Raw genomic sequence first — 24,119 nt, 5'->3', positions numbered from 1 at the left:
GTAGAAATACACGTGCTTACCTTCCTGTTTGGCATTCTAGCAAAAAAATTAAAGCTCTTTGGTGCATGATGGAAATGTTGTAAATCAAAGCCATTTACATGTGAATGCCTGGCTAATAAGAACTCCGTAAACAATGTACACGCAATTTGAGGCCAATAGAAAATGAGAATGAAGAGAGAAAAACATAGTTTAAAATATTAAAACTATAAAGCAGCATCTTTTTATCATGTAGGAAAACTAAGATGTACAGGTGAATTTACACTTCTTTTTCTTATATTAGGCTAACTCAAGGATTCAATGTGTAGTTAAACGTCTTCACACTGATAGAAGCAGGAGTCTCAATGGTCCAGCCCACTTAGGATCAAAGTGCATGTGCTGTATGTGCCCGATGATGTAAAATGAGTTTGACATCCCTGGTCTAAAAACTATTATCTACACCATGTCTAAAAAGATGCAACGTCCTACTGACAAACTGCTAAATCCATATATTTGAAGGAGACCTGGAAACCCCAAAGTTATTCTCATGAATCGGTTATAAAATCATTTGTAGCGCTGTAACTATCCAACTATGAGTACATTTATTTATTCATTAAACTTAATATTTCAAAGCTACTTATAAGCTATAATACTAATACTCCAGTTTTTTATTAAAAAGGAAAACCATGTGCTTTCGGAAACACGAGGAAACTTTAAATACTACGTCATAGTTTCGCCGTGCCGTCTCTGTCCAATCAGGGAGCGGACTGAATTTAGCCAGCCCTCCTTCTGCAGAGAAGCTTTTGACGGTGGCATGAGTAAATTTTAATACCGAAAGTATTCCCGGCTACGTCCGCCGCAGAAATGGCTTCTGCGGCTTCAGAAGAAACACCCACGCTGAGCGACGAGAACGACGTACCCTTGGCTGCCACAAACAACGGCAATGGCGAGGAGAAGGAAAATGGCCCTACCGAACCGGAAACGGAACAGCCAGACGGTAGCGTAGAGCCGAAAATGGAAGCGGTGGAGGCGGAGGTCGGCGAGGAGAAGCCCGCTGCAGATTCAGACAAGGCCGCGAGCGAGGTGGTGTCAGACGACGGTGTTCCTTTGGGCGACAAGGAGGTGACAAACGCTCCCGGAGAGCCGGAGCAAGTAACGGAGTCACAGCAGAGCCCGGGAGACGGTCACAGCGAACCTACAGGCGATAGCACGATAAAAGATGCTAAGGAGGAGACAGGAGAGGATAGCCGGAGTTCGGGGACAGACAGCGAGAAGAGCAAAACTGTCAGCGAAGATGGTGATAAAGCCAGCGCTGGCGGCGGGGAGCTGGGCGACAAGAGGCGGGCGAGTGTGGAGATATCATCCTCGGATGGTGAACCCTTGAGCCGTATGGACTCAGAGGACAGGTTGGTCGGCGGAATAACTCTTGTAGTAGGTGCTGTTGTAGTACCCACCCACCCAAGTAGTGACTGAACGAGTGCAGGATGGCAGATAAATCCAGTCTTTGTTTTTAAAGTTTTTTGTTTTTAGTGTTAAAGTTTTAATCTCACATTTAAAGGTAAGCACAGAGGGCCTTTAACCTCCAGCTGCTGGATGGGAAAAACAACTTTAAAGTGGCTTTTCAGATCAGTGTGAAGTGTGGGGATGTATCTAATAAAAGGTGGTTAATGCTGAACTAATCAAATTGTAGCCACTTGAAATTTTAACCCTTATTTGTTTTGTGAGAACACTGTTGACTGTGAGCCCTTTGATGGAAGCACAGCAAATTTGTAATACCATGCTAAGAAGCTATGTGTACTGCACTCATAAAGTTGATTTGGCATGAGTGTTTGTGGCATGCATGGAAAATCCCTTTCAGCCTGAAGGCTTTCACGCATAGCAAGTATGTAATATCAGCACCTGTTTTTTATGGCTGTGCAAAGCCATCTTTGTTTTATAACTGTGACACTGAATTCCTCCTTGCCCTCTCCTTGCTCAGTATCAGCAGTACCTTGATGGAGATGGAGAGCCTAGTATCCAGCGGGCGCTCCACCCCTGCCATGATGAATGGACAGGGTAGTGCCAGCCGCTCTGGGAACAAGTCGATGGCTTACCAGTGTTGCTGGGACCTCTGTCCAGAGTGCTTCAACTCTAGTCCTGATCTGGCAGAGCACATCAGGGGGATTCATGTGGATGGGCAGAGAGGAGGGGTCAGTAGACTTAAAAGTTCTGTAGCCTAGTAGACTGGTGCCCCTTTTTGCTCTAGCTCAACACTGACTGTGAAGAGAGCCAAATCACAGTAGAGCAATTTTCTGTAATTGGACCACTTTAATTTAAATTTATAGTTGGCCATTTTCACTTCAGCACTTCAACACCCTGGCAAATCTAAAATAAAGGTCATCTGAATCCTTCTTTTGTTAAAGTGAGCTGCAAAATTCATTTTCTTACTAATTCCTAGTGACATCCAGTATGCCACTGTACACTCATAAAGCACCTTATGCGCCTATAATCTGATTAAAGTGAATGTTTAACTGCTTTTTCACCAAACACTGGATCTTTTTTTTTTTTTGTAACCAAAGCAAATTTTTGTTGCCACTTTTGTAACATAATGACTTTTTTCTATATCCCGTGAATCAATTAATGTACCATTTATGCAGTTTGAATTCAAGCAGTTTCACAAGTCATACTGACATCTTTCATCTGTTGGTGCCATTTGAGAAAAGGTTATTGAAAGTTTTGTATTTTGTAATTAGTTTTTACTTTTATTTCATTTTGACTTTAGTTTAGCTTGGTGTCAGTTACTTTCCAGAGTGGATTTTCTTGTTTTAGTTTAGCTTTTAGTGTTTGAAAATCTTTAGTTTTTTTTAGTTTATTAGTTTCGGTGTTAGTTTTAGTCTTTGTAATTGTTTTTTTTTGTATGGAGGGCATATGTCAGAGGCAAGATTTGGGAAAATCAGCAAAGCTGTTGCAATAGAAAAATCAAACTTTTTTGAAAGCAGTTGACTCACACTGCAGACATCCAGAGTCTCAATAAACAGATCCATCAGTGCCTTGTCAGGCAAGTTGTAATAACCTTTTTATCAAACTAACAAATACTAATGATATTTCCTCTCTGTTTTTATATTACTTTAGGTCATTTTCCAAGTTCCCAGTCGTGTGTTTGCCTTAAAAGGCTGATGTTATTTTTGTCTCGTTGAACTAAAATGTTTCTTACATCTAATGTTCGTTTAGTTTTAGTTAACTATAATAACGTTGGTCTTTAGAGAAAGTTAGGTTTAGATCATTTCACACATGATCTTGAAAATGCCTTTCTTCAGGAGTCTTTATCCTCTGTTCAGTATTCTGTTATGAACTATTTTTTTCTCTCTGTAATCTCTTTTTATTTTGTCATACTTGCCTGTCTGTGTTCCTCAGGTGTTTGTGTGTCTATGGAAGGGTTGCAAGGTGTATAACACGCCATCCACCAGTCAGAGCTGGCTCCAGAGACACATGCTGACCCACAGTGGGGATAAGCCCTTCAAGGTAAAACCAGTATCTAAGACTTAATGTCCCGCTCTTCTCTTCATTGTCTCATTATCCTTTGTCGTATGGGTAATATCCTGACAGGGCCATGTGTTTTTCTCGTTTCTGCTTCTCTGCTGCAGTGTGTAGTTGGTGGCTGCAATGCCAGCTTTGCTTCTCAAGGTGGACTGGCTCGTCACGTACCCAGTCACTTCAGTCAGCAGAACTCCTCGAGAATGTCTGGTCAGGCCAAACTCAAGGAGGACTCCCCTTCTAAGGCTGGACTCAACAAGAGGAAGAAGCTCAGGAACAAACGCAGGTGCTCCTTACGTACGTACCTTACAGGCGCACGCACCGATCTTATTCCAAAATGCTTCTCATTGTGCTTTTCTCTCCTTTCTGTGTTGAAAAGGATTACAACCTGAGCACGTTTTTGAGGTCGCGCTGTGCTTGTTTTGCTTCTAAACTCCCACATGTCTTTGTTGGAAAAGTGAGAGCTGGACCACACACACAAACACCAACACAAACAGGAACTGCTGCCAGCTAGACAGACACACTTTCCACATGGCAAAGCGCTGCATTTCAGTAGGAAGTGTTTCATGTATAAGTGTAGTTTCTCAATGCTTGGACAGGTGCAGATCACTACCTTATGGCAGGTTTTGCCTTAGATGGCCTGTTTATGCATTATGCAGGTATTATTTTTAATTTCTACACCTCTGTTTGTCTTAATTCTCTAAACAAGAGGGAGTTTAACAACACATGTACAACATTTTCAGTTTGTGACCTTGGATACAGATGTGATTTGTGCAGTAGTAAACCACCCATCCACCAAGAAATCTTGAGTCTTTAGGTGATTTAAGAGTCTTTTGTCAGGAGTTTCGCATATTCCAGTCAATTTGTAAATTGTGTATACTTGCCATTATTACCAACTATTAATATATAAAACATACTTTTCTTAAATGGCAACTAGATTGCAATAATATGAATTAAGAAAATCCAAATCTGAACTGAGACATTTGACCTGTATTCTAATGCAATCGAAGGTAATATTGTGCCGTTCACACTTTCTGCTGATAGTCACCTACACATACGTTCGCTGGTCGTGAGTCATACGTGGCAGTGGTTTCTAAGTTTTTACGGTTTAGCTGAGGGGAAAAAAATACTGTTACAAAATGCAAAGTCGTGTAATAGTTAATAATTGCCATATTTTCCTCGTTTGGTTGTCTAGCCCAAATCAAGTAAAGGTATGAAAATTTCCTTTCTCCTAAATGTATACTTCTGGTGATTTTTTTCATAATAATGTTTTTCCTTTCAAAGACTGCAGAGCGCTGTGTAAGTATTTTAGAAAACACGATGATGACAACTTCAGATGTTAAGAGGTCAGAGTTTTCTTTCTACTGAATTGTGTCACAGTTATTCAGAGAAACTAAAACAGTCATTTATTGTGTGAGTGCTGTAAAGTATTCACACTGCATTTTCGCAGGAAATGCAAATTTTTCTAGTTTCATACAGCTTTCAATGGAGAGCTGTCATTTCTTTAACTTGTATGGGAGCTGTTGTTACAAAAGATTAGCATTTTTCAGCTGTGAGATGATTTGGGGGGCCCAAAATTGGATTAATGGTTTTATATAAACATGTGTCTACATGTATGGGATTTTGACTTTACTCCTGTTTTCTGCCTCCACCCCCACCCCCACCCTCCAGCGAGACCCCATGACTTCTTTGATGCCCAGACCATGGATGCTATTCGGCACAGAGCCATCTGCCTCAACCTCTCCACCCACATTGAAAGTGTGGGCAATGGCCACAGTGTTGTCTTTCACAGTACGGTATGTGCTTTACTGAATGTCTTGTAGTTTTTCTAGTGTCTTTTTCCATTTTAATGGGTTTACACACAACGGGGGAGGGGACGGTTCAGAGAGAGCAGGCTTTCTCCTTTTTTTGCTTTCCTCTTCTTCATGTCCAGCTTTAATTGGCCTCTTGCTGTGTTTGTTAAAGACTGGAAGAGTAGAGAGATTAAATCAAACACGCAGAAAGGGAAATATATGTAAAATATTAAGTTTGTTTTAAAGTTAGACCAGAAACAATTTTGGCTCCCTTTGGTCATATCTAAAACACTGTTTACTTATGTAATATAAAAAAAATAATTTACAGTTAGAGTATTTTGAGGAAATCAGTTTGTCTTAAAAATGTTAATCTGTTCTTGCTTAAAACTGTTTACTCCACAAGTCAGTATTTATGTGTTTATAATTTTTATTTAATCTTATTTTATAGCTCAGCACTTGGTCTCTTTAAACTTGAACAGTAGTAGTTTTGCCTTTGCTACCTTGTTTGTGTGTCTGTAAACTGTATGTTCTCAATGCACAAATTTATATATCGGCTAATTAGTGCCAAGATTAATAAACCACTAGGAATTCTTTCACCTGATTGAAAAACACTTTTTGGGCACACTGCAGGGTGCATTATCTGGAAAATGAAGCCATTAAAAATCGTTTAAAAATCACAACAACACAAACAATGGCAAACAAAGGCAATAAGAATAGCTTTTTTGATTTCAGATGGAAATTTGTATGTCTGACATTTGCTCATCAGATATTTGTATGAGAATGAAAAAGCCTGGTGGCTGTCATGGTCATATGTGAGATGGTCTAGCGGTCCAGTTCACGGCCTTGAATTAGCAGAATTAAGGCCTTTGTCCATACGCCTGGCAGTCAAAGCAGAGACGGCCTTCATTTTCAGTCCTATCAGTTTAACTCTCGGATGATACATTAAAAATAAAATAAAAGTCACTCAGTTGTTGTGAAAGGAGAAACGACACGTGGAGAACAAACAGTAAATGTGCTTTTTCATGTTTTTTAGTTGTGCATTTGCGATTGACTTGCATTTGGAACAAGTGGCCGTTAGAGGTACTGCAGTTTTTGGCCTTTCAGAGTTAATTTTTTGTGTCTTGGAAGTTGCTACTTGAGATTAAAAGGTTGACAAACACAGTCGGATTCGACTGCTTACTGGACTGTTGCCCACAAGTTATACACCCTTACTAGTTGGTCTCTGGGTTCTCGCTACTTGTATATGTTAAAAGTCTATTTCTTATATAATGGCTCAAAATATGCCTTTTGTGATTGAGTGCAAATGTGCAGCTGGTCAGTGTACAGTTAAGGCATTGAGTTGGTTACATAATTTTATAGAAAATTGAGCTTTTTGCTGCCATTTCTAATGATTTGATAAACCAAAAAATCTTTAACTCTATAATGCAGTAAATAGGAAAACAAGGGTGGAAACCTTGTGTGTCAGAGCACCAAGATCAAATAAGATAAAGAATATTTTCAGGAAACACAGCTGAACTTTCCCAAAATCATTTATCCAAAAGAACACATAAGAAATTAATGACATTTTCAAAGATGGTTTAGACCTTCATCATCATAATGAGCAATAAAATTTGAAGCTGACTTTGTCTTCAGCGTCATCTAAATCTCCCGTCTTCCCTTCAGGGACACCAATAAAGCTGCTCCTTTGTAAATTTATGGCACTGTAATGTAACGTACTCACAGAAGTCTTCTTCCAAGTAAGACTTTTTGTACACCCCACATTAATATATAGAATAAAAAAATCCATATAAATAAGACGGGACATGAAAGAGTCATCAATTGAAATCCTCCAAGGATTGCAGATTTTTTCCCCTCTTTGCACTTGAATTGAACCTGTAGAAACAGCCCAAGGCCTGATGTTGTTTTTCTCTAAATCGGGCTTCACAGGAAAGACAATTGGTGTGTTTTATGTGTGCAGCTTTCCCCATTTTGAGCCTTGTGCAGAATACATTATTAATGTGTGGTAAAGTGCCTTTTTCACCTTAAACTGGAGCCACATGTGAGCTCTCATAGGAAGAAAAATCTTTTTTCTGACAAAAATGCCTTATATAAATGGATTTTCTGTTAAGAAAACTTAACTGTAGCTGCTATTCTAATGCATTTCCACAAGGGAGCACTCTGACTCCAGTTCAGACTGAGTGATGTGGTGTACTTCAAAAGATTGGGGGGGAAAGTAAGGATCATCTGCTGCCTAATCCTCTTTTGTTCACATGGTGTACATAAAACACACACAGTCGCACTCCTTTCTCGGCGCAGTCTCTCTTTACATTTGTAAAGCAGCAGTTTTCCTGCAAGTGTCAGTAATTCTGTTTACACCTGTTATCTCCAGGCAGAAATCTACTCTATTTTACCTGCCTGTAGCACTCTAGCTATGAAATATTTCCATTTGACATTTTCCCAAAAAGATATAACAATTCATAAAGCGTTGTTGTAGAGCATCAGCACTGGCTGATCAGAAACGGGAAACAAAACGTCTCCCCTTTAGCCTCAAAATAAAACCGGCCTTTATGGAAAGGGTTTTAACCACCACGAAAAACACACAGGAATAAAAGGGTCGTTTAAAAACAGAGGCCGGTTTTGGTAAAATGTTTGTTTCGGTATTAAAAAGGGTATTTTGTACAACAGATTTGTGGTTGTCTCAGTGATGACAACAATGATTCATCCAGTGTAATGCAAGTTTTTGTGATGTTAGTAAATGAGCGCACAATAAATCACAAATATATGTGGTACAATTCAGTGGAAAAACAAACATCTGGCCATTTGGGTGTGCATTAGTGTGCACACCTCTAAACTAATACTTTCTGGATGTACCTTTTGATTACTGACAGGGGTGTTTACACTTTTTGTATTCACGGTACCTCTGTAATGCTTGCATGTCAACTATAGCAACACCCAGCCCTTCATTATTTGTTAGATTTTTTTGTTTTTTTTCTTTTTGAAGTAAATAATTGAAGCATCTACTCATAAAGTGGGTGCAGCTGAGGAGTATTTTACACGACTCCCGTTCAGCTCTTTTCTGCTTTGCATTGCCTCTATAAACCTCAACCGGTCAGCAGCAGCAGCCAAGAATTTAAAGACGGGGAGGGAAAAAAGTGAAGATAAAGCTTGGGAAGAGGTTAAGAGAGGTAACTGCATATTTGGACACAGTCAGAAGGAGGAAGAACCAGTCAAGGGAGGGAGAGTAACAAATGGAGAGAAACAGACTTGGAGAGTGAGGACAGGGAACAGGGGTTAAGTGAAGGTTAGGGTCATGGAATCGGAAGGAGATCTGGCCAGTTGGGCATAGATTTTCTTACTCTCTAATCTCTGAAGGATTGTGGTGACGGGCTGCGATGCTGAGTTAGACCCCAGGCCCCAGTGGACCCTCCCAGGCCCGGGGAGATGGAGCAAAGCCGTGGGGGGTTCTGTGGAGCTTGGCCAGTGGGTCTGCTGACCTGTTGGAGCAACTCAGTCATGTTTATGATGGGATATTTTTGTTATTGCACCAATCTGCGTCATCCACAGCTTGACCCCGTGACACTAGACAGGCACCCAGTTTTAGCAGGCCTGTCCTCCCCCAGCTGTATTCCTGCAGTTTTCACTGCTTTGTTTTGGAGCCACATTAATATCTGCTGTTCACTCCCTAAGTCCTCCTGCTCTCTCTCCCTCCCATTCTTTTACTTCCCCCTCTCTTACCATCCTCCCCTGGGTTTATAGAGGATTAGGATCTGTCCCTTAAAGCACCGGCTGCCATCATCAGACCACTCAGCTCACAAATCACTTCATGCTGCTTAAACACAAGCCCACTTCTTTACATACATGTTCATGGCCCTTTCAAGTGTAGGCTTGGCTTGTGATTATTGACCTGGTGCTACAAGGTGCCTGAGGGCATAGGTTAACAGCTATGCATTTTTAATTAAAAAAGCAGTAAAGCGGCTGGTTAGTGCACTGAGTCTTACCCGCGGGGCTTAAGACACTCAAGTAGGCCTCGCTCCAGCTAGCACAGGAGTTTGACTCTCGTATCCAAGCCCTGCTGTTGTCTCTGAGAAACTCTGTTCCTCTCCATGTGAATTTACAAAGCCGGAGAGCTAGCAGATAAAGGAAGAGAGAGATAAGCAAGAACAAATGAGATACAGTGCTTATTTATGAGGTGTGACTAATAGTCTAAAAAGTTGGAAAGGAGTTTTTACATCTTCTGAGGACTAAGTTAGAAAGTTGGAAGACGCACATCTGAGAGCATTTTAAGTAGAATCCAGTTAGCAAAGAGGTGCAAGTCTGTTTTGATTGTTTGTTTTTGTTTGAGCGAGATATAATATCGGTAGGGAAATGTACTGTATCACTTCCTCCTATAATATATAAACAGGTGCTCCAGACTTTTCCTCTAATTTGAATTGTCAAAAACTACTAACTACTTGGGGTCACTTGGGTGGCTGGAGCCAATCCCAGCTGTCACATCCTGGACCGGTCAGCAGTCCAACAGAGAGAAAACACAGAGCGACAGATAACCACATGCTCTCACAGCCACACCTGCGGTTAATTTTAGATCGGGACTTAACCTTTCATGCAAGTTCTTGGGAGGAGGGACCCCCGCTGGCACAGGGAAGACTAACAAACTCCAAAATCAGTGCTTTGTCAATAATAATGAATATTTTAAAGTGACTTAAACTGGCAGTTATCTCACGGCTGTTTGCAGCTGTGACATTTGCAGACTTCCTGATTTATATCACTGTATATCACATTTCAGTGTATCACACTGTATCATTGTGATACCGTTTAGAACTGCCTGTTATCACGGGCAGTGATTCGAGATACGATCATATGGTAAGTAACTCTTTTAATTCCCCAAGCTATTAATCAATCACCCTGTTTTAGTTGCTTTGATATCCCTCCTTGTGTTTGTCAAGACTTGTGTGTCTGCACACTGTATTGCAGACAAAGGGAACATGGTTGATCTGCCAACTTGGCTGCTGTTTGCAAAGCTTCTAGCAGACAAATGTTAAGGCACAAGTCCAGAAACAACAAAATTAATCTCACCTAACCTAGCCTAAATAGTCCTTATTTTGTTTTTCTGTTTCATTTTTTTGTTTTGTTTATTTTACAGTTAATCAGTTTATTACTAGACATGTTTTTGTCCTCCTTGCTTTCCTCAAAACGTTTGCCAAACACCACAAAGGTGGAGGAAGATGAAAATATATAATTTGTCAGATTATCCATCAATTAGCTGTATCTGTTTATCATTGAGGTTAGTGGGATCTCAGATAAATAAAACAGATTGAAGCTACTTAAAACACAAAAATCATTATGTGTTTTGTGAAATGCAGGAGCCGTTGGAAGAGGAGGAGAGCGAGTCTATGCCTCTGTCTCTGTGTCTTGTCTCAGTGGAGCCTGCTCCTTCCTGTCCTCAAACCAGTTTCCATCAATGCCAGAGCTAGTCCCTGGAGTCACAAAAATAATCTCAAAAATTCATGTGCGTAAGAGAAGTTCTTCACATGTGAGCTCATTCACGATCCTAAAAACAGACCCTCTCAAAAAAAAGGCAATTGACGCAAGAGGTTATATCTGTGGCTATTTTTGCCTCTCCTGGTTATTTTTCTTGCTTTTCTTTTCCCTACTGACAATATTTGTGAATTCCACACCAGTTTTACTATAAACCAACACAGCATGAAAGATGAAATGCTATGCATGAAAAGGGCTAGATAGGCAGGAAGTCTGGTATAGTCTCAACTGTATTTTCAAAGAAGAAAAGCCTTGAAGTTTGTAGCTGCAGTGGCTGTGCAAAAGGTTTGTATTGAAACTAGAAACCAAAGCAAAAATGAGCACAGGTTTGCGATGCAAACATTACTCTGTAGGAGTTGGTCTCCACTAAACGCATTCCTGCCTAATGTGTTGAAGCATCCGGTTGTGACATAAGCTGCAACAGGAGCAGTGACTTTGTGACGATGGTAACGTCTCATGTGCTTTATCTTCTGTCTGAATTAGTTTCTTGGTCTTGCAGTGCGTTGCAGGGCATAGATCACCCTGAAAATAGAAATCTCACTGAGCTCTCACATGCATTATTAAGACCGGCTGATGATTACACTAACAAGCAAAATGAGCACTGAATCACTTGGTAGGATGTTTGAAGCATGTAACCGTATTATTCATTAGAGAGATGTGGCCAGAAATAAGGCACATCTTTGAAGCTTTTTCTCCACAGATGCGAGAGAATGCTGCAATACAGACTAAACCTGATACGTCTGTGCACATGTAAAGCAACAAAAGGGGCTTGAAATGTAAAAGTTAACAACCATTTGGGTTAAATTATATGCCTGTGTAAATACTTTGTTCTGAATCTTCCTTGCTGAAGCCAGCTCAATGTTTTGTTTTGTTTTTTCCTCCCTTGATTGTCTGTGTAGGTGCTAGCCAAAAGGAAAGAGGGGTCTGGCAAGGTCAAGGTTCTTCTGCATTGGACACCTGAGGACATGTGAGTAAAACTTTTCCTACATTTTATTATACATCTGCATGAGCATTTGCCTTATATTAAATAATATACAGGGTGTATCAAAAGGAAGCTTTCGATTTCATAGTGCTTTAGTTCCTTTAGTTCCTTAGCTGTTCACTGGCAAAGATCGAAACACATACTGTTAAAAAGGGGGGATTTGTGAATTTCATGTGGTTGCCAGTATGTAGCATAACGACTGCAGTGTCTCCTGGGATGGGTTTGACTATCGTATGGATATATGCCATGAGTCCGGAGGGAGACACATTTTGTAAGCTTTATATTTAGATACGTATTTTAAAATTTACTGCAGGCTTCTATGTCCATTACTTTCAAAAATATATCCTTTTGAAATGGGATGATTGTTTTTGATAGACTCTGTATAAGCCAAAAAATAAGTGCCAGCATATTTTAAAGATGTTTTGCAGGCCTCCTCTGACTTCTAAATTGTGAGACTATTCATGCTTCAGGGACGTCTTTATGAACCATCTTGGGTTTTGAATTGAAACTGAACCTGACACTTACGTGTCTGCCTTTAAGTTGTTGTAGTAACCTTGTCGTGCTACGTCGACTACGAGATGAACTTATTCACTAGTTTAACCCCACTGAGAAGGAGAAGACATGCACTCTGACATTTGTTAATAATTAATGTGGAATGTTAAAAAGTAATAGACTTTATTTCTATAGGACCTTGCAAAACTCAAGTTACAAGGTGCTTCGGGGTAATGGTCTGCACTGATATAGTCCCATTTATCCTTGTTTCTCATTCGCACCCTTGCACACTAATGGTGGCAGAGCAGCCATGCAAGGTGTTCACCTACCATCTGATTTGGTGTCTTGTCCAAGGGCAGGTTTGCAGGATGTTTTACCACCTCAGCCATGGCCACACAATAATATAAATTTATAGTAATATTTATAAGCTATAATATGTAAATGTAACCAGTGTACAACAAGGCAGCTCAACACCTCTTGTACAAACCTCCACATCTGTAACAATCCAAACACTGAACCACTTGTACAAAATTTACCTCTTTGAGCTGTAGCAGTTCGTACGAGTATGTGTCATCCAGCTGCACATGCGGCGATCTGGGCTTCCTTCATGTCGGGGCTTGTTATAAATCTTCCTTACTTGGCTGAATGAATGGATAAACTTGTACTAAGCCCACTGAGACTTGGACCGTTCTGCACAGTCATCACCCGTTTAAATGCCTTTTGCCAGCTTAGCCTTCCTGGGCTCAGTCCACTGGAGGTGAACATTGGAAGCAAAGAGAGAGAGAGCTTCACAGAACTCTGTGATTATCAGCAGGACTTTTGCTCACGGGTAGATCCAACCAAACTCCCAACTCTCCCACACTCCTATTAAAGGTTTTGACTGAAAGGCATCTGAAAATGATCAGAGAGCCGACTGAGAAAGAGAACAAGGATGACGAGAGATAAGCGGGAAAGAACTAGAAACAGAGAAGGAAGGGGAGCGAGAACAAGGTCAGTGGTGGCAAAGAAATAGTTTGAAAACAAAGGGACCTGGCAAAGACGGGAGTACTGGCACGAGTTTGCAAATTCAGCTGTCTGCTAAAAGCTTCCAGTGAACAGACTGTAGAAAAATCTTTATTCTCTGAGGTTTCTGCAGTCCATCCTCCTCTTCTTTCCTTTTCCCATCTCCGATCCACCTCTACAGCCTTCTGCTTTCCATGCATGTGGGAGTTTAATCTAATGTGGGGAGAAATAATAAGGGAGTAGGGAAAGGAAGAGAGAGATGAAGTTTGGTGATTAGGAAACATTTCTCAAATTAATTCCAAACAGAGAGACAAAGATGGAGATTGATGCTGAGACCCCAAAGACAGATGCAGGCAGAATAGATGAGGAAAAGAATAGGAGGGACAGAGATAGGAGGAAAGTGAGAAATAGGAGTGGGAGCAAAATGGCTGTGGGAGTGAGAAATGTGAGGAAGAGGCAGAATGAAATCAGAGGGAATGAATGATAGGGAGGGGATTTAACAGAAAGATGGAAGGCAAGAATGAGACGCCTTGGTTCATGCAGGAGAAGGCAGTGGTAGTACTGAGTCATATATTTGCCTTGGGCCAGAGGAGTGCTTGGGTCATTAATATGGATAATTATCCCATTACGGAGGGGGGTTACAGTAATGTCTTAAGCCGTGTGGTTGTGAGGGTGGCTTGAGTACCTCTAAACAGATGAAAGTTGACCAGGGGACTGAACTAAGTTTGCTTGTACGACATTTGCTAGGCTGTCTTTTCTATTAAGTTTAGAGGTGACTATTTTGCCAAATTCCACCTCTTGTTGGATAAAGTTCTTTAGTCTGTCAGGCTTTCTTCTTACAGGGGCACATTTTTTAGTTTACATTGATTTTCGGGGCACATTTACCGGTTTGTGAAACAATAAATATGATTTCAGACAAGAAGCTTTTCATCCATAGCCAAGAACCTGTGCCAGGTCTCGTTAACTAGCAAGAGAAGTAAGAAAAGAACACTTAATCTCATTCGGCCTCGTTCACTAATACATGCATAGAAATGTTCTTACCCTGCACAAGAAGTGAATGCTCATGAAAAATAAATCTTGGATTTATTAGACTTGCACACTGACCACCGTAGTCTTACCGCCACACGTATGTTTGTGAGTTCAGAATCATTTTAAATCAGCAGGGGTGTGCTCGTTGCTTGGAGTCTGGCCTTATTTCTCTTTTTAAGAAAGCACATTTACCGTGAGGAGAAGTGGAGAACGTGGTGTGGATGTTGTAAGAACGAAGTGTGCACTGCTAAAGCTAAAAACTGGGAGAGAAGACAAGTTGGAAGCCAGAAAAGGCGCAAAGTGTTTCCATGGGAGTGACAATGAGGTTAAAACAAAGTGAACTAACGGAGGTGCCTGATATCTTTTCCACTGACAGGCTCATTGTGGGTCTCGGGGGGAGTTTTGACACCAAGGTGATATGAAATACAGACTAATGGACCATAAGAAAAAGAAACCTGGTGGAGAGAAAAGAGCAGCAGATCAGCCCGAAATGAGAAACACTCAACAATGAGTGAAAAACATGTTATCACATCTGTGGGATAGTGCAAGGAATTAGACTGTAAGTGATGACATCACTTATAGGATGAAAATCATATTTAGAGTATGTTTTAAAAAGCCACAGCACACACTGCCTAGTTTGTGGGGAACTGTAAATGATGATAAAGCAGACAAAGTGTTGAAAGTCACTATATCATCATTTGTCCTACACACATCTGAGGCGGCTCTAAATGTGTAATTTGGTATAATACCCTAAGGATAAGGAAAAATGTAAGCATATAGGCTGTAATGTGCATGTGTGCACATATGTTTCTCAGCCACTGAGTCAATGATTAGCTGTGTGAATGTGGGAAGTCATGTTTATTAATGCTCGAGCTAACCATTCACTGTGTGACTGACACTCATTAACTCCATTTGGATTAATGAGTAACTGATTAACATGAGCCATTATGAGCTGAGATTTACCAGCAGTTCACTGAGGAGGAAAAGGGGGATGGGAGGGCTGGGAGAGAGAGCGAGAGAACCATAATTGGAGTCTAATCTTTGATGGATGGGTGAGTGGATTCCCCTGCACGCTGTTGATTGCTTTTGAATAACTAACACTAGAATACACAGTCACTGACAATGAACACCTCCAGCCACCGAATCTGTCCTGCACACAGTTATGAAAAAACTAGACAGAGCTCATATTTCCCAGCATGGATTTATCTCTTAAATGTCTGGTATGTTTTTTGTCCCAAATTATTATTTTTTTTATTTCTTTGTTTACTTTTAGGCAGCTGCCATACAAGCTAGTGGGGATCTAACAAAAAAGCAACAGTTTCCAAAAGAAGCACCTTTAATATTTATTTTAGTCACTTAAGCAGAAACAGTTTTATAAAAAGAAAAAAAAAGGGGGGGGGGGTATTCAAGGTATTCACTGTGTAGAAAAGAAAAACAAGTGTAAAATTAGATTTTCGTTTTTTTTCCCTGCTCTGTTTTCAGTCTGCCCTGGGGAACTTTGTCATAAGCTTGCAAGAGTAAGCATGCAGAATTGTCTCTAAATGTACTAATCATCAATGTAGCTTTGATCTATGATGTCTGACTACATTTTGAAAGCGCACCGGGGGGATTGTCTGGTGGGTCTCTGACCAGTTACTTCTGCACCATAAATTTTGACACATGAGGCAAAAGAATAAATGCATAAACCTGCATCACTGCCATTTCTGAGTTTGCTTGTGAAACTCAAGAAGAGCTGCTAAATTGATCTGATAGGAAGAAAAAGACCATGTCAAAAACATCCACTTCCTTCCACGCGTTCTGTCTGTAGTAGACATGTATGTAAGCCCCCCCCCCCCCCCCCCCCCCCCCCCCCCCTCAAAAAAAAGAGAAAAAAATGATTTTTATTTTAGGAAAAATTAGTGTGAATGTCCATTTGATGTAACCCGTGTTCTATTTACTATGAATGGGTTTTTCCTGGCTGAGAGTAGAGTAGGTGTGACATGACTCCTTGGCAGTAAGCATAATAGAGTGAAGGAGGAGATTTTTCTTTGAGCATTTATCATGTTGATTAATTTGTTTTTTAATTGTTAAACTGATTTTGGTTAGCACTGTTGCTATTTTTAGCAACAGGGTCTTGGGTTTGAATCCAATCACAACTTTTCTATGGTGTAAACCTGACTAAGCAAGGAGTAACGTGATCTCTGGGAAGACAAAATACATCTGAAATCTCAGAATTTCAGAAGTTTAAATTCGTTTTTAAGAATATATAAAAGTATATTGTATTTTAAATATGTTAGAACCATTCCTAAAGCATTGTGGTGTAAAATCGCAATAGGAAGTTGGGGTGCTGATGGGGTGTAGCATCTCTTTAGGCTGCAGTGAGTTTTATAGTCAATGAACCGGCTTTCTGAGCCTCCTGTCCTTTGTAGTTTATCAGGACACTTCATATAAAGCCATTTAATATTTTAGCAATCTGATTATACTCTTTAGTGGTTTATGATAAACCTTTTGCTCCTGTCACCACTGGGAGCCTCAAGGCCTGGAGCCAGCCATCAATTCAGGGTTGAAGACGAGCTTCACTCTGGCAGGCGTTCCCCAGTAGCTTTCTCAACAGAGGGCCTCCCGCACAATATACATTTCTGGCTCATAAAGAAGCGAGGCAAATAACCTTCCCGATTCTCCTCCGGAAAATAAAACAAATCCATTTGTCTTTATTTGGTTTATGTGACTGAATGGGGTTTTTCGATCTTTTAGGGCTTTGAAAATGTGCACGCGTGTTTGTGAATGATATGAGCACTTTGGGAGTGTGTATGTTAGTGTGTGTATTTTCGGCACGTGCAACATGCTGCTCCCACTCCCCCCAGTGCAGCCTTCCTGTGCGTTTCCCAGACACAAGGATATAATAAGTCATCAGTACCACAGCACACTTACTGTGAGATGTTTACATGTGTGAGTGCACACACACACACACGGGTGTTTACTGCATTTTTAACACTCCGCAGGTCCACCTCTGTCATTTGAGGTTTGCTTTGGAGAAGGACACTAACTCAAGAGTAATCCAAACTGTAAAGCTGCTTTGAAGGGGGCTGTTTCTCGTCGTGTCTCTGCCTCTTCTCAGCTTCCTCTTTCTTCTCTCCCCACCATTAAAGGGGATAGAGGGACTTTGTGCACTGCAGAATCAAAAAGGAAAACAACTTAGCATCACACTTCTTTGCTTTTTTCAAACTTAAAAAAAACCCAAAGCACACAGACAGCATATGCCCTTATCTAACAATGATTGGAACAGCACTTGCATGAGCAAGTTATGTTTTTGCATGATTTTGGGTATTTTGTAGCCCTTTGCAACCACACACTTGGGCAAAAGCATATATATACATTATGCAGCTAGCAGCACCTTCCAGGCACTTAAACATACCATAAAAGGATTTTTGCAACCACTGAAGTGAATCATTTTACTTTAATGTGGGCCACCCCCGCCTCCAGTGCCTCTTCACTTTTCTTTTCCTCCTTCCATAGTTTCCTGTCCTTCATTTGTCAGTTTTGCATTATATTTGCTCTTTTTAGTGCCTCACCTCTACTTTCAACTCTGCTACATCTGAAGCGATACCTGCACACCATAATGCTGAATGGGCTGACTAGGCATGTGAATGACTGATTTGGCTTGGTGACTGCATGCTTGCCTAGCAGCCGCCTGCTGTGTGTGTGTGTGTGTGTGTGTGTGTGTGTGTCTGTGTGTCTGTGTGTGTGTGTCTCTGGGGGCTCCTGTGATGACGCACATAGTGACGGGGGAACGCTGGGGTGGAGACGGGGAGGTGGGGGCTGTAGGAAGGAGGGGAAGCGCAGCAGACTTGCTAAGCTCTTTGTTTCTTTCTTTTGCGCCTCAACTTGCCACGCCATTACTCGACACACTCCCATACTGTGGGTGCAATAAGGTGCTACTGCTCAGTTCAGCACTTAATATAAGCTCACGTGTCACTCTGAAGTAATCAGCACTCTCTAATTGAATTTTAAGGGGGAATATAATCAGTGTGTTCTCGTTTTACTTCTAAGCCAGTTTTTCCATTTTGTAGTAAAATTTGCAAAAGAAATCACTGACACATATACGATCTGATCGTGCAAATGAGAGGAAGGTACACTTTTTCCACCCTTTGTGTGTGCTAGTCTGCTCACTTGTGCACGTATGTCTGTTTCTGTGGTTTGGTTACTTATAGAAACCTACCTAGTCTTCAGAGAAAGGTGTTAACATGTTCATTTGACTCACTGAGGCTACATCTTTCCCACCCTGCTCCATTCGACCCTACTCCCACTCCGTCCTCAGTATCCTTATATTCGTCTTGTAACCTTGAAACCTGACCACATGTCCTCTTTCTGCATGTGTGTGCTGTCTCGCAGACTGCCCGACGTGTGGGTGAATGAAACCGAGCGATCTCAGCTGAAGACTAAAGTGGTGCACTTATCCCAGTTGCCACAGGACACAGCCACGTTATTAGATCCCAACATCTATCGGTGAGTGTGTGACAATGCCAGTGACCTTTTTGTTTGCATGCATGCATGTATGAATGCACAATGGCACAGTGCTGCAGATCAGTGTTTTACTGCAGTCAAATACATGTTACCCATGGGTAAATATTACCTAATTAAAGTGACACGTGAGTGTTTAAGGTTTTTGCCTGCACACCCGTGTGTATGTGAGAATTTGTGGAAGTAGGTCTGTCAGGTTGTTTGTCTCCATGTGCTTTACCATTCTTCCAGCAGGTGGCACCAACTCATGATTTTAGCAGATAGGATTCAAAAGCCTGATACAGAGAAAACACGTTTTGTGTTCCTTGTAAGGCAAAAAACATTATCTGTTGTGCAGGCTGGTCAGAGAGGTCAGCTTTTAGTTGAAGTACAGATGCATTTTTCTGTTACTTGCATATATGTAGATTGCATTTTACTGTTCAGCTGATAAATTCATAAAATGAATAATAAGTTGTTAGTGTTGCTCTCCACATGACTTTTATTTTTTATTTTTTTAGAAATGGAACTTATCACAATACAGTTTTAATACAGGAAAAAGTAATTTCCTGCTGTTGTGCAAATGCAACTCAATGGACCACATTTTCTGTCTTCAAGTGCACCACACACCACTAAACATTAGCTATGATATTATTTGAATCCTGCATAGCTCTTCTAGACTTGCACTCGTCACTGACATGAGAAAACAAGGGTAACTTTATGGCACCCCATAAAAGTCTGAAAATGAATCCTGAAAGAGGAACAATGTGCCTAAAATAACAAAGTGGTCATCTTACCAGAGATATATGGCACACAAGTGTGCTAATCAGCACACAGGCTGGCTGATTTTAATTAGAGGTGAAGGCTCAGTAACTGCAGAGGCTGCTGCTGGACTCTGGTTTCATAGTTGAATATAACCGTCAGCACCTAGCCAATTTATGTCAAGGTTGTCCTCGTGCATGAAATCCCAAAACAAATGTGGTAGCTGCTGCTTATGGCAGCAGATATTATGTGTTTGGACTCCTGTTCATGTACATGAGATGGAATAAAAGACTGTCATAGTGGCAGTGCTTCCGTGATGAAATGTATCCGCCTGAAATCAGCTCAAGCACATGAATAGCAAAAAAAAAAAAAAGATTCTCTTGAAAAAGTGTCTTGATGCATGCTCAGTCGTTCAGGTAAAGATAACCCAAAAAGTTGATTGTGTTCATCTGGACGTAGTGTTTTCTAGCTACAACGTTTCTCCCACTAAAAACGCTACGTGCAGATGAACAGACTCAACTCTGTGGGATGTCCTAAAAAATGTTTCTTTCTTTTCAGAGCACTTCCTCAAAAGCGTCTGAAGCGCAGGTAAGCTGAACATGTATTTGTGAACTATAAATAAAATCATTTTAAAAATGGATTCTAAACACTCTCTACTATATACAAAAGCATGTATGTTGGCTCAAAGCCAACTAGTAGTCGTGTTAATCAATTACAGCAGGTACACAAGTAATTTAAATAGGCTATTAATGTGAACCTGAGCTACAAATGAACAGTACAGGACTTAAAGTAGCAAATGGATAATAATATATTTTATGTAGTTTACTACATCTTACTACAGCTTTATTAATACACACACACTGTGTTTATACGAATTATTTTAGTGAAGTATTTAAAGTGGGAGCTTTGTGAAAGTTTGCAGCAGCAACATGTTTTCAGAGATGTGCAAAAAGTCTCAAGACACGCTTAAAACATAGATGTGTGACTCATTGAAGTCACATCAGACTCTTGTATCAAGATGAGTGCATGGCTTTTGAAGTTCACTGTAGTGTTGGTGCGTGTATGCAGATAAGACAGAACTGCTGCCTCATTCTTGCTCGCCACCTCGGCTGTTAAAGACATACGCAGTTGAAATGTCTTTTTTCTTCCCGCTGTGACGTAGATCAAATGATGCACTGACGATAATGTTCGTGCGTCTGCAGTGTGGCTACCCGTGGCTGTGACTTCCCTGTAGTGAAATATCATTACAGAGGATTACTTATCGCCCACAGCTCGGCGGTTCCTGTGTAGCATGAAGCCAGTTAACTGAGAAACAGGCCATTTTGAAGCCACAGCCTTTGGCAATTGTTAACCTCATTCAAACATAGCTCTTATTTGGACTTTGTTTATTATTCCATTAATTGACCGCAGTAGTGAAGTACATCCAAAAAAGAAAAGAATGCACTAAAAGCTCTTAATGTAAGGAAGTCAGCTCAGTGTCTGAACACTGAGGATAGATCCAGTTTTTTCTTACTGAAATCTCTTTGCTGGCAGATTTAAAAACTCGAGTCTCCATCTCTGTTTCTCTCCTGTCTTTGTGCTCAGCCTGTAAGGAGTCATCTTTGGACTTGATACTTAAGTCGAAGTTCCTGTATGGGACGCTCTTCATCCGTCTCTGCTGAATGGGGGGAGTGACATGGCGATAAAAGGAAACAAGCTTTTCTGCAGTTCTCCTTTTCCCTCTCCAGCTTTGTATATAAAATGATTGTTGTAGCCAAGTGTGACGTCAAATGGGACTGACAATTTTTAAAACCTTTGTGTTTAACAGAAAATAAAATGAATGTTGTTGTGTTTTTTTTTTTTAAACAAGCACCAAACATATTAACTCCTTGTAGTGTAAAAAACGGCAACAAAAAACCTGTTTTTGTGCAAGCTTGTCAGATAACACAGCATAATTTTATAGCTGTTTTGTGTAAAATATTTATCCAGATTTGTAACTTATTTTTATACCTTGAAAATACTGGTGTACTGTGGATTTCTGTGAAGGTTTTAAATAGAACCGTATTTACTGTGATAATATATGTAAGCTGTCACCTGTAGGGATACTTGGAGACTTTCTAGTTGTAATTACGTTGTACGTGACATAAGTCTTAACAAATTATCCTATTTATAGTTACTGAATGCAGTACTGTTAACTATGTGTGCGACGGTGAAGAGTGAGGCTGTGCCGGTGGTTCAGACAGTTCAAATGCTTTCTGGAGCAATAACTCAGTAGTTAAGGACACTACAGTGTAGCTCTTAATCTCACCTAAACTGTAGACAGCGTGCCATAAAATAAAAGGCAGGCATGTAAAATGTTTAAATCGCAACAACTAACCCGGCCTCCTCTTCCACAAGTAACACGAACTGTATGTATTATAGTTGTTAAATGTTCATTTATTAACATTACCGCTATTTAAGCACTCAAGAAATATTGGTAAGTGTTTTCTACGTAATGTTTGAAATTAAATATTGTGTTTGTAATAAAATTGGGGAAATGATGTAAATGAATTGAACTTGTATCTGTAATGATCCAAGGGGCTACATTGGCAATGGCGCTATCCACTGTTGCGTGGCTGTAGTGGAGTATAAGTTCTTTAAGGGTGTGCTGGAGGGATTGGCTGGGTTACTTGGCGTCCATTAGCAGAACAGCTTTGGGAGCCTGCTGTGGAGAAGCTAATGACTGGGCTGGCAGAGCAGGGCCACTGCCAGCCTCAAATGTTGGTGAACATGCCTGCAGAGAAAACCGAGTTCAGGGAGAGGTCTGCTACAGTGTGGCTGTCCTGCTCGTCAATATTTCATGCACTGGTCACACATACAAAATTCTTCTTGGACTCCAGCGTGTGAAACAGTGTGGCTGAAGGTTTGCTTTTGTGAGCGTTTCTAATATCTGCAATGGTCTGTTGAAGCTTATAGAAATGTTTGATGGCAAATTGATAATAATGTAATGTTCTAATAATGTAGGCAGCACGGTGTCAGTCAGCACGAAATCTTCATAGTGCCACTACTGGACCAGTTTACATTTTTGGTACTAATATGTGAACCTTTTGATACGTAAATAAATAAATGTTTCTGTTTTGTTTCTTTGTGGGTCCTTGGATCAAGATTTGTGTTTTTTTTTTAAAGCTGTTCACTCAAATATTCTGGTCATTTTTAGCTATTCGAGTGTTTAAAAAGAACAGTTACTTTCTTCTGTGTGTTCTTAGAGTCAGTATTTTTGTAGTTTTGCCTCTGTGCAAATCAAACAATATGTCACTGAAGTTCATTCTTTTGCCTTTAATTTGGATGATTTTGTATTTTTTTTTTTTTTTTTTTTTTATATACACAGTCCCCCATTTTCAGAGATTTGAATGTAACTGGACAGTTTACTTAATGGGCAGTTTCATGTCCAGGCGACGCCACTTTTCCAAATAAAACCTATCAGAGAAAAATCAATAATCTGGTTTCTGAATGAATCAAGTGTCCAACTCTGCTCACAAAAAGGCTTCAAAGACCATGATGACAGAATTATTTCGATGGTTAGGAATAATAGCTTCACGACATCTAACCAAGTCAAGAACACTCTCAGTGTCAATGACGGGATTACAACAAGGTGAAAACTACAAATTATGTTCAAGAACAATGAGGCCAGATTAGACTTTGCCAGAAACCATCTAAAAGAGTGTGCACAGGTCTGAAAATAAAATCTTTGGACAGATGAAACAATGGTACACTTGTACCAGGATGATGGGAGAATGGAAAAAGTACGGAGAATGAGAGCGACACCACACTATCTGTTAAACGTGGTGGAGGCAATGTTATGGCATGGTTGTGTATGGCTGATGGTGGAACCAGATCATTAGTGTTAACTGATGATGAAGCTGAAGGATGAATTCTGAAGTGGCTGTACTGTCTGATCATATTCAGCCGAATGCTGTTAAACTGATCATACAGAAGCAACCTCAAGGTAAAGAAATGATATGTTCTTCAATGGCCAGATCAGTCACCTGATTTAAAACCAACAGAGCATGCGTTAGAGTTATTAAACACAAAACTGAATGTAGAAAGACCTATACAAGCAGTAACTGAATGTGAAGGCAGTCTAGGCCTATCAGCATTTGATGATGTCCCTGTGTTCTAGACTTCAGGCAGTCAGTGACTACAAAGGTTTTTCATGCAAGTACAAAAAAGAATCCTTATAGTTAAAATCATGTCAGGGTGTCCAATGAATTTTGAGTCTGTGAAAATGAGGGACTGTGAATAAAAAAGGATGTAACCTAAACAGTTAATGTGATACTTGTGTAAAACCCCTTGAATTAAAGCTGAAAATCTGCACTTCAATCACATCTTGATTGCTTGGTTTAAAATCCATTGTGTTGGTGTACAGAGGCAAAACCACAAAAACTGTGTCTTTGTCCAAAAAAATCATGAACAAAACTGCAGCAAATTTAAATCCACTGATAAGCAGGAATTTGTCATTAAGAAATCCTGTAATGTGAGTTCGGTCAGTGCATCAGTTACAGTAACTCTCAGTAAGTTGTTTATTGTGGAAGTCAGTGAAATTCTTTTCAATTCAGTGCTGG

The 24,119-nt window shown here is 40.4% G+C and overlaps 1 protein-coding gene across 2 annotated transcripts; it reads left to right on the top strand.

Annotated features, from left to right (window-relative positions):
* The first annotated feature begins 732 nt into the window (after positions 1-732).
* Positions 733-22,992, top strand: LOC100702174 (zinc finger protein aebp2). 2 transcript variants are annotated; one of them, XM_005450917.3, is made up of 10 exons: positions 733-1,382; positions 1,955-2,165; positions 3,370-3,477; positions 3,600-3,786; positions 4,774-4,788; positions 5,161-5,285; positions 11,696-11,763; positions 18,673-18,786; positions 20,098-20,127; positions 21,124-22,992. In XM_005450917.3, the coding sequence occupies exons 1-10, from the start codon at positions 841-843 to the stop codon at positions 21,128-21,130; spliced, it is 1,407 nt and encodes a 468-aa protein (XP_005450974.1). In that variant the 5' UTR covers positions 733-840; the 3' UTR covers positions 21,131-22,992. The 2 variants fall into 2 exon arrangements, with proteins under 2 accessions (XP_005450974.1, XP_003444025.1); XM_003443977.4 differs by lacking the exon at positions 4,774-4,788 and having other exon boundaries at positions 734-1,382.
* Positions 22,993-24,119: the final 1,127 nt, after the last annotated feature.

Source organism: Oreochromis niloticus, linkage group LG7 (genome assembly GCF_001858045.2).
Source record: "Oreochromis niloticus isolate F11D_XX linkage group LG7, O_niloticus_UMD_NMBU, whole genome shotgun sequence".
In the NCBI taxonomy this organism is placed as follows: Eukaryota; Metazoa; Chordata; class Actinopteri; order Cichliformes; family Cichlidae; genus Oreochromis; species Oreochromis niloticus.
Note: the sequence above shows the minus strand (reverse complement) of the source record. Positions and strands in the feature narration are given on the sequence as shown.